This window comes from Salmo trutta, chromosome 23, assembly GCF_901001165.1.
Source record: "Salmo trutta chromosome 23, fSalTru1.1, whole genome shotgun sequence".
In the NCBI taxonomy this organism is placed as follows: domain Eukaryota; kingdom Metazoa; phylum Chordata; class Actinopteri; order Salmoniformes; family Salmonidae; genus Salmo; species Salmo trutta.
This window is the reverse complement of record NC_042979.1, coordinates 1,838,592-1,855,075: the sequence shown is the minus strand read 5'-3', so window position 1 is coordinate 1,855,075 and position 16,484 is coordinate 1,838,592. Positions and strand designations below refer to the sequence as shown.

Genomic DNA, 16,484 nt, shown 5'->3' with positions numbered 1-16,484 from the left:
TACCCACCACTGCGACCTGTACGCTCTCGTTGGCTGGCCATCGCTTCATATTCGTCGCCAAACCCACTGGCTCCAGGTCATCTATAAGTCTTTGCTAGGTAAAGCCCCGCCTTATCTCAGCTCACTGGTCACCATAGCAGCATCCACCCGTAGTACGTGCTCCAGCAGGTATATTTCACTGGTCACCCCCAAAGCCAATTCCTCCTTTGGTCGCCTTTCCTTCCAGTTCTCTGCTGCCAATGACTGGAACGAATTGCAAAAATCACTGAAGCTGGAGACTCATATCTCCCTCACTAACTTTAAGCATTAGCTGTCAGAGCAGCTCACAGATCACTGCACCTGTACATAGCCCATCTGTGAATAGCCCATCCAACTACCTCATCCCCATACTGTTATTCATTTATTTTGCTCCTTTGCACCCCAGTATCGCCACTTGCACATTCATCTTCTGCACATCTATCCCTCCAGAGTTGAATTGCTAAATTGTAATTATTTTGCCACAATTACCTATTTTTGCCTTACCTCCCTTATCTTACCTCATTTGCACACACTGTATATAGACTTTTTTCTATTGTGTTATTGACTGCATGTTTGTTTATTCCATGTGTAACTGTGTTGTTTGTGTCGCACTGCTTTGCTTTATCTTGGCCAGGTCGCAGTTGTAAATGAGAACTTGTTCTCAACTAGCCTACCTGGTTAAATAAAGGTGAAATAAATAAAAATAAATAAAATAAGTAAATGCCAACAAAATAACTTTTTGGTCAGTGTGGTGTGTTACCTTTATTTAACTAGCCAAGTCAGTTAAGAACAAATTCTTATTTACAATGACGGCCTACCCCGGCCAAACCCGGACTATGCTGGGCCCTATGGGGCTCCCAATCACAGCCGGATGTGACACAGCCTGGATTCCAACGAGGGACTGTAGTGACGCCTCTTGCACTGAGATGCAGTGCCTTAGACCGCTGCGTCCATGTGTGTGTGTGGTAACTATTTAACTGTACTAGAATGCTTAAAAGCTATTCTAAAATTTTAAATATCGGTTATCGGTATCGTTTTTTTTGGCAAGGAAAATATCAGATATCGGTAGGGGCGTGCATTGTCATGCTGAAACATGAGGTGATGGCGGCGAATGAATGGCACAACAATGGGCCCCAGGATCTCTTCACAGTATCTCTGTGCATTCAAATCTCCATCAAAAAAATGCACTTGTGTTTGTTGTCCGTAGCTTATGCCTGCCCATACCAAAACCCCACCATGGGGTACTCTGTTCACAACGCCATACATGCTATCTTCCCAGTACAGTTGAAACTGGGATTCATCCTAGAAGAGCACACTTCTCCAGCGTGTTCACTTAAGTCGGTTACGACGCCATACTGCAGTCAGGTCAAGACGACGAGCACGCAGATGAGCTTCCTTGAGATGGTTTGACAGTTTGTGCAGAAATTATTCACTTTTGCAAACCCAGTTTCATTAGCTGTCCAGGTGGCTGGTCTCAGATGATCCCGTAGGTGAAGAAGCCAGATGTGCAGGTCCTGGGCTGGCGTGTTTACACCTGGTCTGCAGTTGTGATGTAGGTTGGACGTACTGCCAAATTTTCAAAAACAATATTGGTGGCAGTTTATGGTAGAGAATTTAACATAAAATAATCTGGCAACAGCTATGGTGGACATTCCTGCAGTCGCAAGCCAATTGCACACTCCCTCAAAACTTGAGACATTTGTGGCATTGCGTTGTGACACAAAACTGCACAATTTAGAGTGGCTTTTTATTGTCCCCAGCACAAGGTGCACCTGTGTAATGACAATGCTGTTTAATCAGCTTCTTGATATGCCACACCTGTCAGGTGGTTGGATTATCTTGGCAAAGGAGAAATGCACACTAACAGGGATGTAAACAAATTTGTATTCATAAGCTTTCTGTGCATATGGAACATTTCTGGGATCTTTTATTTTAGCTCATGAAACATGGGACCAACACTTCACATGTTACGTTCATATTTTTGTTCAGTGTACAAATCTACCACTGTTTACACCGCAGGAATATGGTGCTGTTTGGACAAAAGTTGGATTCAAATATTTATTTGACAGAGAGGGGCATATTTCACTTTTTCTGGTAAATTGACTGCCTAGACATTTACATATGCTTTTATTGACAAGAAGTCGGCTATATTGTGGCATGGTTATTTTCCGTCGCCATCTACCAAAATGAAGTACAACTCAGGGAGTCCAAGCAATAGACAGCCTCCCGTTGTGTCCCAAAGCTTACAGTAGCGTTTCAATATTCAAAACACAAAAGATTGCGAGCACCTGCCCAAGAGAAAACACATACCTATACCGTAAGCTTTGGCTAACAGCCAGCGGAGATTTGCATCTATTTTCGCTCTAGCGGAGTCATAGAGCTCCAGAGGCACGATCGCCATAGCGCCTCCTTCACCTGCATGAGCCGAACCAGCTTTTCCCTTGGTACTGTTTCCGCCAGCACACACGTCTAAATCCATCCTGCACCAGACAAACCACAGACTAGTTAGAAAGAACAATGACGTTTACCAATGTCAACTGTATGCACTAGCTAATTTGCTAGCAAAGGAACTGCATTCTCATGTACTGTATAAATACAATCACAGACAGTAACGCTAGATAGCTAGATAGTTCATGTGCTAGTATAACAAAATAAATGCATCGTGGCGCATGTATGAAACGCCTACCTCTGGAAAAACAAGATTATAGCGGATGGTCAACCACCAAACGTAACTAACCTTAGTCTCGATTCATAATTCTCGCAAAATAAAATAACGACACACAAATAGCACGTTAATTGATTAAATTCGCTTATCATAGTTAGTTGATTAGCCAACTAGCTATAGCTACCAGCCAGGCTGTGTATGAATGAGCTTCGTTAGTTTTCTAGTCTAGCAGCAACGCTAAGCTTATTTGAGAGGTGACACGGCTAACGTCAGCCAAATTAGTTAGCTATGCTAACTGGCTAGTTATCAAATACAGTCATTGTACAGTTGATTAATTTTAAAGCAATAAAATATTACTTTTAAATGAGCACGAGATCCACAATCCAGCTTTGACGAATAGTGACGTATCCTTACAATCTAAAGAACAAAAAAAACATCGTTTTCACCACAGCTAAAGTTACGGTTTGGTCCTCCCCACTAACTGACCAGCAGGACAATATGATGTGCAGTTCTTCTTAGATGGGGTTTAACGGCGGTTGGCATCCAATAAATGTTGCATTATCGCCACCTACTACCCTGGAGTATAACTCCCTTATACATTGCAAAACAAATACCCTACCATCTAACTCTGAGCTTGTAAAAAAAAAAAAAAACACCCTGTCACCACAACCTTTCTGCGACTTACGTTCCATCCCTGCCGTGCAGTACTTCTTACTGAAGCATATATCACTTGTTGGCCTATCTCTCTGTTCACACCACTCCTGTCAGGATCCCTCCACCTTGACCCATCTTCCTCTACTTTCTTCACTGCCTCAGCATACTACAACTTCTACACTACTCTAACCCTGGAAAACTCAACCTGCCTCTTTCGCACCAGATATTTCAGATCCCCAGCTCCATGGGCACCCCAACAATTGACACATACCTTTTCTTTCCCCAATGCACATTACTTTGTCACATGCCTTTCTGCACACTTCTCACACCTCCCTCCTACACTCTGCTGCCACATGCCCATAAGCTTGACACCTGTAACAATTTAATTTATTTGGCACAAAATCGTGTACAGGTTAACTTATATATCCTATCACTTCGTAGGGAAAAGACTCATGGCTAGTGTACATTAGTTGCCCAGAATGGCTCGCTTGTGGGTGTGCTGGCAGCATATAGCAGGATATAGCAGCACGTCCAATTGTGCATCAAGAATTCAGCATAGCAAGTTTGTATGAAGGTCTGGTTATTAAATGGGCAAATAGTGTAATCCATTCTCCATTTAATGAATTTGTTCACAGGTAAATAGTAATATGCTCTAAAACACTCTGTTGACAAACAAACTGTTGCCTTGTCTCCCATAGTCCACACTGCTGGGAGAACCTATTCAAGAAAGGAAATACATTTAAAAAATGTTTTAAAAAACTATGTATTATTAGCTAGCTACAGTGCAGGCTAACTCAAATGAGCTGCTAACGAAGCTAGCTTGCCAACTTTACATACTGTATAGATGGCTAAGTGAATTCAATATCACTAGCTACCTAACTTCATATTAGCTAGCTATCTTGGTGTATTTATCATTGTATGATTAAAAACACAAACTCCAAATGCATTTGTGGGTAGCTAGCTAACAGCCATGGGAGAGGGTGAAAGGATAGCAGCTCCAGTTGTCAAAGAAGTGTGACGTATACACAGTGAGAAAGGAATGAGGTTCAGAAAGACAGTCTAATAATAATCCCGAGTGGCGCAGTGGTCTAAGGCACTGCATCGGATTTGCTAGCTGTGCCACTAGAGATCCTGGTTCGAGTCCAGGCTCTGTTGCAGCTGACCACGACCGGGAGACCCATGGGGAGGTGCACAATTGGCCCAGCATCGTCCAGGTTAGGGGAGGGTTTAGCCAGCAGAGATGTCATTGTCCCATCACGCTCTAGCAACTCCTGTGGTGGGCCGGGCGCATGCACGCCGTTACGGTCGCCAGGTGTACGGTGTTTCCTCCGACACATTGGTGTGGCTGGCTTCCGGGTTAAGCGGCCATTGTGTCAAGAAGCAGTACGGCTTGGTTGGGTCGGGTTTCGGAGGACGGATTGCGCTCGACCTTCGCCTCTCTCGAGTCCGTACAGGAGTAGCAGCGATGAGAGAAGACTGTAACTACCAATTGGATACCACGAAATTGGGGAGAAAAAGGAGTAAAAGTAAAAAAAAATAATAAGACATGGCAGATGAACAAACCAGGAGTATCGTACTGAACAACGTCAGGATTCCAGTAGGGACCTGACGGCATAGGCAGGGGTCCCATCGATGTCCAGGGGAGGCAATGGGGTGTTGCAAGGGTAGGCATCAGCCTGGGGACCAGGAACCACCGACCTGAGAAGGGAAACATGAAAAGATGGTGAGATCTGGCAGTTGGTGGGGAGTTGTAAATGGTATGTTACCTCGTTGAACCTCCGGATGACCTTGAAGGGCCCCACAAACCGGGGGCTCAGGTTCCTGGTGGAGAGCCAGACGCGATCACCAGAATGGAACGCCTGCTCCTTCTGGACACAGAACCACTCGTCCCCCGCAGGGGCTTCGGTCTGGCTCGAGGTCCCCGGGGCCAGGGCCGGCTGACATCCCAGGATGCACTGGAAGGGAGTCAGCCCGGTGGAGGAGTGACGGAGTGAGTTCTGGGTGTACTCCGCCCAGGGAAGGAACTGGGCCCACTCCCCCTGCTGGTCCTGGCAGTGACTCGTAAGGAACCTCCCCAGCTCCTGGTTGGTTGTCTCCACCGGGCCGTTGGACTGAGGCTGGTACTGGGATGTGAGGTTGGCCGTGGCCCCCAGCTTCTCCATGAAGACTCTCCATACCAGCAATGTGAATTGGGGGCCACGGTTAGAGACGAGGTCCTCCGGAAAGCCATACTGCTGGAAAACCCGCTGGAACAGTCCCTCAGCGATCTGGAGAGAGGTGGGGAGACCAGAGAGAGGGATATCAGTGACAAAATCCATGGACAGATAGACCAAGGCCGCTGAGGCACGGGAATGGGAATGAGTTTCGCTGCTGGAGCGGAGATCGGGGAGATTTTGTTTGGGCACATACTGAACACAAGTTGACATAGCAGGCGACGTCCTGTGCCAAGGTGGGCCATCAGTACTTAGCGGAGATGGATTGAATGGTGCAGGTGATACCTGGGTGTCCAGCTGCGAGGGATGTGTGTGCCCAGGTCAACAGCCGAACTCTTACCCCCGTGGGGACGTACATGCATTCAGAAGGGCTGGTTCCCTCTCCAGATCCGGGCGGATGTCCACATCTACGCCCCAAAACACGGGGCCAATGATACAGGAGGGCCGAATGATGGGCTGGAGGGCATTTACAGGACTCTCAACAGATGTGGAACCACAGGGTACGGGAAAGCAGGTCTTCCGGCATCCTGGTGCCCAGGTGGTGATTTTCAACCTCGACCAGGAGATGGTGGGGTTATGACATTGGAGGAAGACTTTGTGTATGGGTACGGTGATGATGAGGAAGGGAAGGCTTTCCTGGTGAATGGGTCCCACGCTAAGGGTAAGTGGTGCTGGGATGTGCGTGATTGTACCAGGTCCCAATGGTCGATTTTCCAGGGCTTGGACCGGAAAAGGAGAGGATTAGCAGGTACGAGGTTATGTTCATAGAAGAGGCGAGGGCCTGGTCAAAGAAGTTACCTATGGCACCGGAGTCCACTAAAGCTGTTGAGACAACACCTAAGGGACAGCCAGCCAGTGAAATGGAAACCAGAAAGGGTTTGGCGGAAAAGGATGATGATGGAATACTCAGGCCTACCCTGGGAGACGGAAGATCATGGAGCCGCCCCTCTGCCCTAGTCGAATCCGGGTTGGGAAGCACAGGACACGGCTGAAGCTGGTGCCCCTCCTGGCCACAAATAGGACAGAGCCCCAGCTCTGCCGCAGAGAGCTATGTGACCCCTACCTCCATGGGTTCAGGTTCTGCCTCAGGACAGCCAAATGAGGAGGGCGAGGAGAGAGGTTGGCGCCGGCGCTCCCGAAGAAGGTTGTCCAGACGTATGGCCGTCAGTATGTCATCCATTCGGTCATTTGTATGAGTTGCAACAGGAACTAAATCAAAGAGAATAGAACAATGTTATTCATTTGTTTATTGAAATTATCTAAATTCTCCAAAGTTCTTTAGCCTATCACTTTAAAAAGAGAACCTAGCTCACATGCCTCTAAATAGATTTTAAACAAAATAGTTGAAGAAGCACGTGAAGTGGCTGACAGGGAAAACAGATTTGGCAATAAGAATAGGCTATAGATAGTCGTGACCATTTGGGACCCCTAGCTAGTTCGCTCAGGACAGGTTATAGCCAAGACTTAATCAATATTTTGTTTCGTCTCATTTATTGATATGGATATAGCCTCTGCGGGGTGGGGTTGTGCAACTTAAATGGCTATAACTATCACACCTACTCCCGTTCCCTCTCTCCGTGTCACGTCCTGACCAGCAGAGGGAGTAATTGTATTATAATTTGGTCAGGACGTGGCAGAAGGGTATTTGTTTTGTATGGTTGGGGTTGTGTGTGTTATTAAAGGGGTCTTTGGTTTATGTAGTCTGGGGTTTGAGTATATGTTCTAGTGTTGGTTTTCTATGGTTGTCTAGTCTGTCTATTTCTGTGTGATTTGTGTGGCTCCCGATCAGGAACAGCTGTACGTCGTTGTTCCTGATTGGGAGTCATATATTAGATGCTTGTTTTCACCTGGGGATTTTGTGGGTAGTTATCTTTTGCACTGCTAGTTGTCTTAGCCTGTGAAACTGTCTTCTGTCGTTCTTTGTTTTGTTGGTTTTGAGGTTCTCTTTATTTAATAAATTATAAAGATGAGCATCCACATTCCTGCTGCGTTTTGGTCATCTCTACCCAACGACACTCCGGTGCTCGACGTCGCCAGTCTACTAACCACCTGTCTTGGCAACCCACATTACGCACACCTGGCAACCATCAATACGCACACCTGCTCCCCATCGTTATGCACACCTGGACATTACCTTGATTACTTCCCCTTTATTTAAGCTAGCTAGCTTTTTCAAGCAGAAATTTGCTTCCTGCAACACAAACTCAAAAAAGTTCTGGGACACTGTAAAGTCCATGGAGAATATGAGCACCTCCTCCCAGCTGCACACTGCACTGAGGATAGGAAACTCTAATTGAGAATTTCAATTTTTGCTTTCCACCCGGCTACCCCTACCCCGGTCAACAGCACTGCACCCCCCACAGCAACTCGCCCAAGCCTTCCCCATTTCTCCTTCTCCCAAATCCAGTCAGCTGATGTTCTGAAAGAGCTGCAAAATCTGGACCCCTGCAAATCAGGCAGGCTAGACAATCTGGACCCTTTCTTTCTAAAATGATCTGCCGAAATTGTTGCAACCCCTATTACTAGCCTGTTCAACCTCTCTTTCGTGTCGTCTGAGATTCCCAAAGACTGGAAAGCAGCTGCGGTCATCCCCCTCTTCAAAGGGGGGGACACTCTAGACCCAAACTGCTACAGACCTATATCTATCCTACCCTGCCTCTCTAAAGTCTTCGAAAGGCAAGTCAACAAACAGATTACCGACCATTTCGAATCCCACCGCACCTTCTCCGCTATGCAATCTGGTTTCAGAGCTGGTCATGGGTGCACCTCAGCCACGCTCAAGGTCCTAAACGATATCTTAACCGCCATCGATAAGAGACATTACTGTGCAGCCGTATTCATCGACCTGGCCAAGGCAATCACCACATTTTTATTGGCAGACTCGACAGCCTTGGTTTCTGGAATGATTGCATCGCCTGGTTCACCAACTACTTCTCTGATAGAGTTCAGTGTGTCAAATCGTAAGGCCTGTTGTCCGGACCTCTGGCAGTCTCTATGGGGGTGCCACAGGGTTCAATTCTCAGGCCGACTCTCTTCTCTGTATACATCAATGATGTTGCTCTTGCTGCTGGTGATTCTCTGATCCACCTCTACGCAAACGACACTATTCTGTATTCTTCTGGCCTCTCTTTGGACACTGTGTTAACTAACCTCCAGATGAGCTTCAATGCCATACAACTCTCCTTCTGTGGCCTCCAACTGCTCTAAAACGTAAGTAAAACTAAATGCATGCTATTCAATCGATCACTGCCGGTACCTGCTCACCCGTCCAGCATCACTACTCTGGACGGCTCTGACTTAGAATACGTGGACAACTACAAATACCTAGGTGTCTGGTTAGACTGTAAACTCTCCTTCCAGACTCACATTAAGCATCTCCAATCCAATATTAAATCTAGAATCGGCTTCCTATTTCGCAACAAAGCATCCTTCGCTCATGCTGCAAAACATACCCTCGTAAAACTGACCATCCTACCGATCCTCGACTTCGGTGATGTCATCTATAAAATAGCCTCAAACACTCAAATACCCTACTCAACAAATTGGATGCAGTCTATCACAGTGCCATCCATTTTGTCACCAAAGCCCCATACACTACCCACCATTGCGACCTGTACGCTCTCGTTGGTTGGCCCTCGCTTCAAACTCGTCGCCAAACCCACTGGCTACAGGTTATCTACAAGTCTCTACTAGGAAAAGCCCCGCCTTATCTCAGCTCACTGGTCACCATAGCAGCACCCACTCGTAGCACGCGCTCCAGCAGGTATATCTCACTGGTCACCCCCAACGCCAATTCCTCCTTTGGTTGTCTTTCCTTCCAGTTCTCTGCTGCCAACGACTGGAACAAACTACAAAATCTCTGAAGCTGGAGACTCATATCTCCCTCACTAGCTTTAAGCACCAGCTGTCAGAGCAGCTCACAGATCACTGCACCTGTACATAGCCCATCTTTAAACAGCCCGTCTATCTACCTACCTCATCCCCATACTTTATTTATTTATCTTGCTCCTTTGCACCCCAGTATCCCTACTTGCACATTCATCTTCTGCACATCTACCATTCCAGTGTTTAATTGCTATATTGTAATTACTTCGCCACCATGGCCTATTTATTGCCTTAACTCCCTTATTTTACCTCATTTGCAATCACTTGCACACACCTTTTGTTTTCTTTTGTTCTACTGTATTATTGACTGTATGTTTTGTTTATTCCATGTGTAACTCTGTGTTGTTGTATGTGTCAAATTGCTATGCTTTATCTTGGCCAGGTCGCAGTTGCAAATGAGAACTTGTTCTCAACTAGCCTACCTGGGTCAATAAAGGTGAAATTAAAATAAATAAATAAAAAGGGCTTTGTGATGGCCACTCCAATACCTTGACTTTGTTGTCCTTAAGCCATTTTGCCACAACTTTGGAAGTATGCTTGGGGTCATTGTCCATTTGGAAGACCCATTTGCGACCAAACTTTAAATTATATGGATTCTTCAATTACATTGAGCTGGTGTCTGATGTGCTGTTCCTTCTTTTTCCATATTGTATTTCTGTATTGTTTTAGTGATTCACCATAGTGAAAGTGTAGGCTCAGGTTTTCTGAGTCTTTTGGTTAGATAGGTTCCTCAATTTCTTTCTTAGGTTGTTGCATTCTTCATCAAACCATTTGTCATTGTTTTTTATTTTCTTAGGTTGTCTGCTTTAAATCTTTAGACTTGATAGAGAAGCTGAAAGGTCAAATATACTGTTTAGGCTTTCTACTACCAATTTTACACCTTTACTATTACAGCGAAATGTTTAGTCCAGGAAGTTGTCTAGAAGGGATTGGATTTGTTGTTGCCTAATTGTTTTTTGGTAGATTTCCACTCTACTTTCCTTCCATCTATAGCATTTCTTAATATTATGCAGCTCCTTCAGCTTTGATGGCTCATGATTGAGTTTTGCTCTGTTCAAGTAGATTGTGATTTTGCTGGGATCTGATAAGAGACTCTAGGTTGAGGTCAGTGATGGAGTAATCCACAGTATTACTGCCAGGGGATGATCTGTAGGTGTACCTACCAGTCTCCTTAAAGCCTACCATTGACTATGTACAGAGCCAGCATGCAATAGAGCTGCAGGAGTTGTGACCAGTTTTTTTCTCTCTCTCTCTCTCTCTCTCTCTCTCTCTCGGGGATTATCTAATTCAATGGCAACAAAGATTGATAGCCGTTGGAAATAGCTGCAATTATTAAAAATAGATTAATTAATTATTTCCTAATTAGATTTGTCACAATTTGCAGTTAACAGGTAGCCAAAGGTTGCATTGGGTGGATTCACTGACTGATCTTTTCAACTCGTTCAGTAAAAATAATGAATATTTTGACTCATTTCGTTAATTTGATTCAGTAATGCCCAGAGAATGCAAACAATGAATTGAAAACTCGAAAGAGTTCTCATTCACCATAGGGGGTTTATTGGAGCTGTCATTTGTGACTGAGACTTCTCGAGTTTTGAGTGTTGAGCAGAGGCAGCCTTTGTAGCCTATGTTTTGGTTCTACAAAATTGTGTCCATCGATAACATTCAATTAATTGCATTCATTCTTACACCAGGCAATCAATTATCAGTTCTAAAAATGTATTTTTCTTCTATATGCTGCCTGCAGCATGATCAAATCTTTTTTTTTTTTGCATGCACGTGATAGACAGTTTCTGGTCGTAGCACGTCTATGGAGCGAAATAGCTGCCAAAAGGTTGAACATACCTATCATTACGTTCATAAAATCCATACGTAAATTGTTAGGATTGTAAGAAAAGACATGCGTAAAACGTAAATGTAAAATGTAATCTGTGAACATACAAACACCATGTCACAATTACAGACTAACATTTTAGGCTTGAACAAATCTTGTCTTGCAATTCTGACGTACAACAATACCTTTCAGAGTTTTGGCAATTTCATCACACCAACAATAAAAACGTACACCAAATGGCCTGTGAGGAGTGCTATGCAAACAAGCATAACAAGGTATAGAAAAACATAAGTCAGGGAAACCGGAAAGAGGTATCCTGCACGTTTTAAAATTAAAAGTCTCCATTCTTTATTCGTATTGCAAACTGAGTCCACATGCTTCCGACGGCGTAGTCGTTAGTCTTTGTGAGAAGAGTGACATGGCAGAGGAACGTGGTGGCCCGCCTAATTCTCATGTAAGGATTGTGTTGTCAATTATTACTCCTTAGTTTAGTTTACTTCACATTTAGGTAGCTAATGTAATGGATTTGTTTGCAAGCGCAAGTCTAGATATCACTAGCTAGCTAATGACATGTAGCTAGTTAACTTAGCTTACAGTCGATCTCGGCTTATGGAATATGATATGGCCTAGCTAGCTAGCTAGTGTTAGCTAGTTAGTTAGCTCATGAGTAAGAGTAAGCCTCAGTGTCTAGCTAGCCACTGTTTAACTACCAATTACTGTTATGGCAATGGCTAGCTAGCAAGGTGGATGAGAAGATCTATCAATGGAGGAGAAAGTTTCCTGTGCACAAGGTCACCCTAGTAAAGGACTTACATCCAGTACCTAGGTACTGATTGGCGTTATTCATTTTTCTAATCAGTTATCAAAGAGTAAGTAAGTTAGCTAGCTAAGTAGCCTAACGCAAGTTTAGCTGCATCAATAATAACCTTATGTCATTCTGTGTCTTCAGGTTCTACTAAGAAATTACATATTGGAGACTCCTCAGACTAGGCTCTTGCAGGTGGTCAATTATCCACCGATCGATTTTGACTTTTTAGAATTCACCTGCAATCAAGAGCTCACTTTCATCAATGTTGTGTCTAACGTCATTCAGATCCCTGAAGAAGTTTTATGAGCTTTGACAAAACTGCTGAATCGTGTCAGAGGTCGAGAAGTTGATCCACTAGACCTAGAGCAAGGACCAACAGGTCAGCCCAGATACACTGTATCTCAGAATCAGCTCCAGGAACTGCTTGCACTGTCTTTGCCAGTAGAAAGCATTGCACAAGTCCTTGCTGTGTCAGAACACACTGTTGCCAGATGAATGAGAGGGAACAATCTACAGTTGAAGTCGGAAGTTTACATACACTTAGGTTGGAGTCTTTAAAACTCGTTTTTCAACCACTCCACAAATTTCTTGTTAAAAAACTATAGTTTTGGCAAGTCAGTTAGGACATCTACTTTGTGCATGACACAAGTAATTTTTCCAACAATTGTTTACAGACAGATTATTTAGCTTATAATTCACTGTATCACAATTCCAGTTGGTCAGAAGTTTACCTACACTAAGTTGACTGTGCCTTTAAACAGCTTGGAAAATTGCAGAAAATGTAATGGCTTTAGAAGCTTCTTATAGGCTAATTGACATCATTTGAGTCAATTGGAGGTGTACCTGTGGATGTATTTCAAGGCCCACCTTCAAACTCAGTGCCTCTTGGCTTGACATCATGGGAAAATCAAAAGAAATCAGCCAAGACCTCAGAAAAAAAACATTGTAGACCTCCACAAGTCTGGTTCATCCTTGGGAGCAATTTCCAAACGCCTGAAGGTACCACGTTCATCTATACAAATAAATGTACGCAAGTATAAACACCATGGGACAACACAGCCGTCATACCGCTCAGCAAGGAGTGTCACGTTCCTCTTCGTCAGAAGATATGTTGAAATCGCTGTCGGACAAAGTGGACCAATATGCAGCGGATTGCGTGCTCATCATAATTTATTATAATGTGAACACCACGAACAAAACAAGAAAAACAATGACCGCCAGGAACAGTATAGCAGGCTACACACGTATAGCAGTGCTAAAACAACTACCCACAAACAACAAGACCAAACACACCCTAATATATAGGACTCCCAATCAAATGCAACTAGAAAACACCTGCCTTCAATTGAGAGTCCATACCCCAATTAACTAACATAGAAACAGAACAGATAGAAAACCCATAGAAACACAAACATAGAAAAGAAACCCAAAACCCCGGAATACATAAACTAACTACCCTCTAAATAATAACACACCCCGAACCACATAAACAAATACCCTCTGCCACATCCTGACCAAACTACCATAACAAATAATCTTCTATACTGGTCAGGACGTGACAAGGAGACGCGTTCTGTCTCCTAGAGATTAATGTACTTTGGTGGGAAAAGTGCAAATCAATCCCAGAACAACAGCAAAGGACCTTGTGAAGATGCTGGAGGAAACAGGTACAAAAGTATCTATATCCACAATAAAACGAGTCCTATATATTGACATAACCTGAAAGGCCGCTCAGCAAGGAAGAAGCCACTGCTCCAAAACCACCATTAAAAAGCAAGACTACGGTTTGCAACTGCACATGGGGACAAAGATCGTACTTTTTGGAGAATGTCCTCTGGTCTGATGAAACAAAAATAGAACTGTTTGGCCATAATGACCATCGTTATGTTTGGAGGAAAAAGGGGGAGGCTTTCAAGCCAAAGATCACCACCCCAACCGTGAAGCACGGGGGTGGCAGCATCATGTTGTGGGGGTGCTTTGCTGCAGGAGGGACTGGTGCACTTCACAAAATAGATGGCATCATGAGGGCGGAAAATGATGTGGATATTTTGAAGCAACATCTCAAGATATCAGTCGTTACCCTAGGATAGGGTGCGCCACAGCGCATTTTGAAAAAAAATCGTGCCCATTTTAAACGGCCTACTTATCAAACTCAGAAGGTAGGATATGCATATAATTAATACCTGTGGATAGAAAACACCCTAAAGTTTCTAAAACTGTTTGAATGGTGTCTGTGAGTATAACAGAACTCATATGGCAGTCAAAACCCTGAGACCGATTGAAACAGGAAGTGGAATTCTGAATTGTGGACTCAACTTCACATCTTTGCCTATTAATCACACCGTGAGCTATGGTTCATTGAGCACTTTCTATTGCTTCCACTAGATGTCCCCAGTCTTTACAAAGTGGTTTGAGCCTTCTACTGTCGAAACTGAATGAATGACACGCTGTTGAAATTGGTCACAGGAGGAGGGCCATCACCATTATGACGCCGGCGTCCCTGTCTACCTCCTCCTTTCGAAACGTTTTGAAACACAATACAATCGTCCCCCTCGAATCTTATTGGCTCTCTTGTTGAAACAGGCCCTGAAGATTTATGTTATACAACGTTTGACATGTTTGAACGAACCTAAATGGGGGAAAACATTTTTTTTTCGAAATTGCTGTCCCGCGGCCGACGGAGCATTTGGATACAGCCTTCAGACGCGCTAACAACAGCAAGCTAATGGAACATAAAGGATGGACTTTTTCGAACGAAAATACATTTGTTGTGGACCTGGGATTCCTGGAAGTGCTTTCTGATGAAGACAATTAAAGGTAAGGGATTATTGACAATAGTATACAAGATTAGATGTGATATGCGATTGTTCTAAGATGGCGCCGAGCTGTATTTACTAGCTAATTTTCTGAGTATCGCATCCCCTTTTATCGCAAAGTGTGATTACCCAGTAAAGTTATTTTTAAATCTGGTATTACAGGTGCTTTCAAGAGATATTCATCTATAAATCTTAGAATGACAATATTACATTTTAAAAATGTTTTAGAATAGTAATTGAGTAAATTGTAGCACTGTTTCCCGGGATGCATTTGAGGGAAAATAGTTAGTCAACGTCAGGCGCCGATGTAAAATGCTGTTTTATATATAAATATGAACTTTATCGAACAAAAGAATGCATGCATTGTGTAACATGATGTCCTAGGTGTGTCATCTGATGAAGTTTGTAAAAGGTTAGTGCTGCATTTAGCTGTTTTTTAGTTATTTGTGATGCATGTGTTTGGTCGGAAAATGGCTATGTGGCTACTTTTACCATGTACTCCTCTAACATAATCTAATATTTTGCTTTTCCTGTAAAGCCTTTTTGAAATCGGACGACGTGGGTCGATTCAGGAGAGGTGTATCTATAAAACGATACGAGACAGTCCTATATTTGAAAAAATATATATATTAAATTTCGTTATGCTAATGTCGATAGGAGTTTTTCGCTGGATGTTGATCCCGCTTACGGGACGAGACCGTCAAGAGGCTAACCACTTCTGGGAAAATTGGAACATACTAAACAAACAACAACACGAAGAGTTACTGTATCTATCCAAAATGGAGATGTATGGATAAACCACTTCTCCAATCTTTTTGGCTCTATAACAAAGAACAAACAGCAAAAGCATATACATGATCATTTAAATCAAATCAAAATCAAATGACATTTTATTGGTCGCATACACGTATTTAGCAGATGTTATTGCGGGTGTAGCGAAATGGTTGTGTTCCTGTCACGTCCTGACCAGTACGTAATAATTTGTTATTGCAGTTTGGTCAGGACGTGGCAGGGGGTGTTTGTTTTATGTGGTTCGGGGTTTGTTGGCCTATGTTCCTATGTAAGAGGGGTGTTTGTTTAGAGTGTTTCGGGGTTTGTTGGGCTATGTTCTTGTTAGTTTATTTCTATGTTAGTTCTAGTCTTTCTAGTTCTATGTTTAGTTAATGGGGTTGACCTTCAATTGGAAGCAGCTGCTCCTAGTTGCTTCTAATTGAAGGTCTTATTTAAGAGGGGTGTTTTTTCTATGGGATTTGTGGGTAGTTGTCTCCTGTTTTGTGTCTGTGCACATGACAGGACTGTTTAGTGTCGTTTGTTGTTTTGTATATGTGTTTCTTTTGTTTTTCCTTCTTTTAATAATAATAAAGAAGATGAGTATATACGTTCCCGCTGCACCTTCGTCCAATCCGTACAACAACCGTGACAGTTCCAGTGCAGTAATATTCTAACAATTCAGAACAATACACACAAATCTAAAAGTACAAGAATGGAATTAAGAATTAAGAAAATGTACTGAGCAAGTGTCAAATTGGCTTTTTACCAAATTACCGTACGACAGACCACATTTCACCCTGCATACCCTAATCGACAAACA

The 16,484-nt window shown here is 43.5% G+C and overlaps 1 protein-coding gene across 2 annotated transcripts in view; it reads right to left on the bottom strand.

Moving 5' to 3' along the window:
• The window catches only part of LOC115159081 (calmodulin-regulated spectrin-associated protein 1-B), a 167,902-nt gene extending 164,284 nt beyond the window's left edge, over positions 1-3,618 (bottom strand). Inside the window, exons 1-2 of one of the 2 annotated variants that reach the window (XM_029708458.1) lie at positions 3,369-3,618; positions 2,329-2,498 (exon numbers count right to left, since the gene is read on the bottom strand). In XM_029708458.1, coding sequence (XP_029564318.1) covers positions 2,329-2,497 — 169 coding nt within the window. In that variant the 5' untranslated portion in view covers position 2,498; positions 3,369-3,618. Of the gene's footprint in view, positions 1-2,328; positions 2,499-3,040; positions 3,229-3,368 lie in introns of those variants that run through there. The other variant, XM_029708457.1, reaches the window with a different exon arrangement.
• Between the last annotated feature and the right edge of the window lie 12,866 nt (positions 3,619-16,484).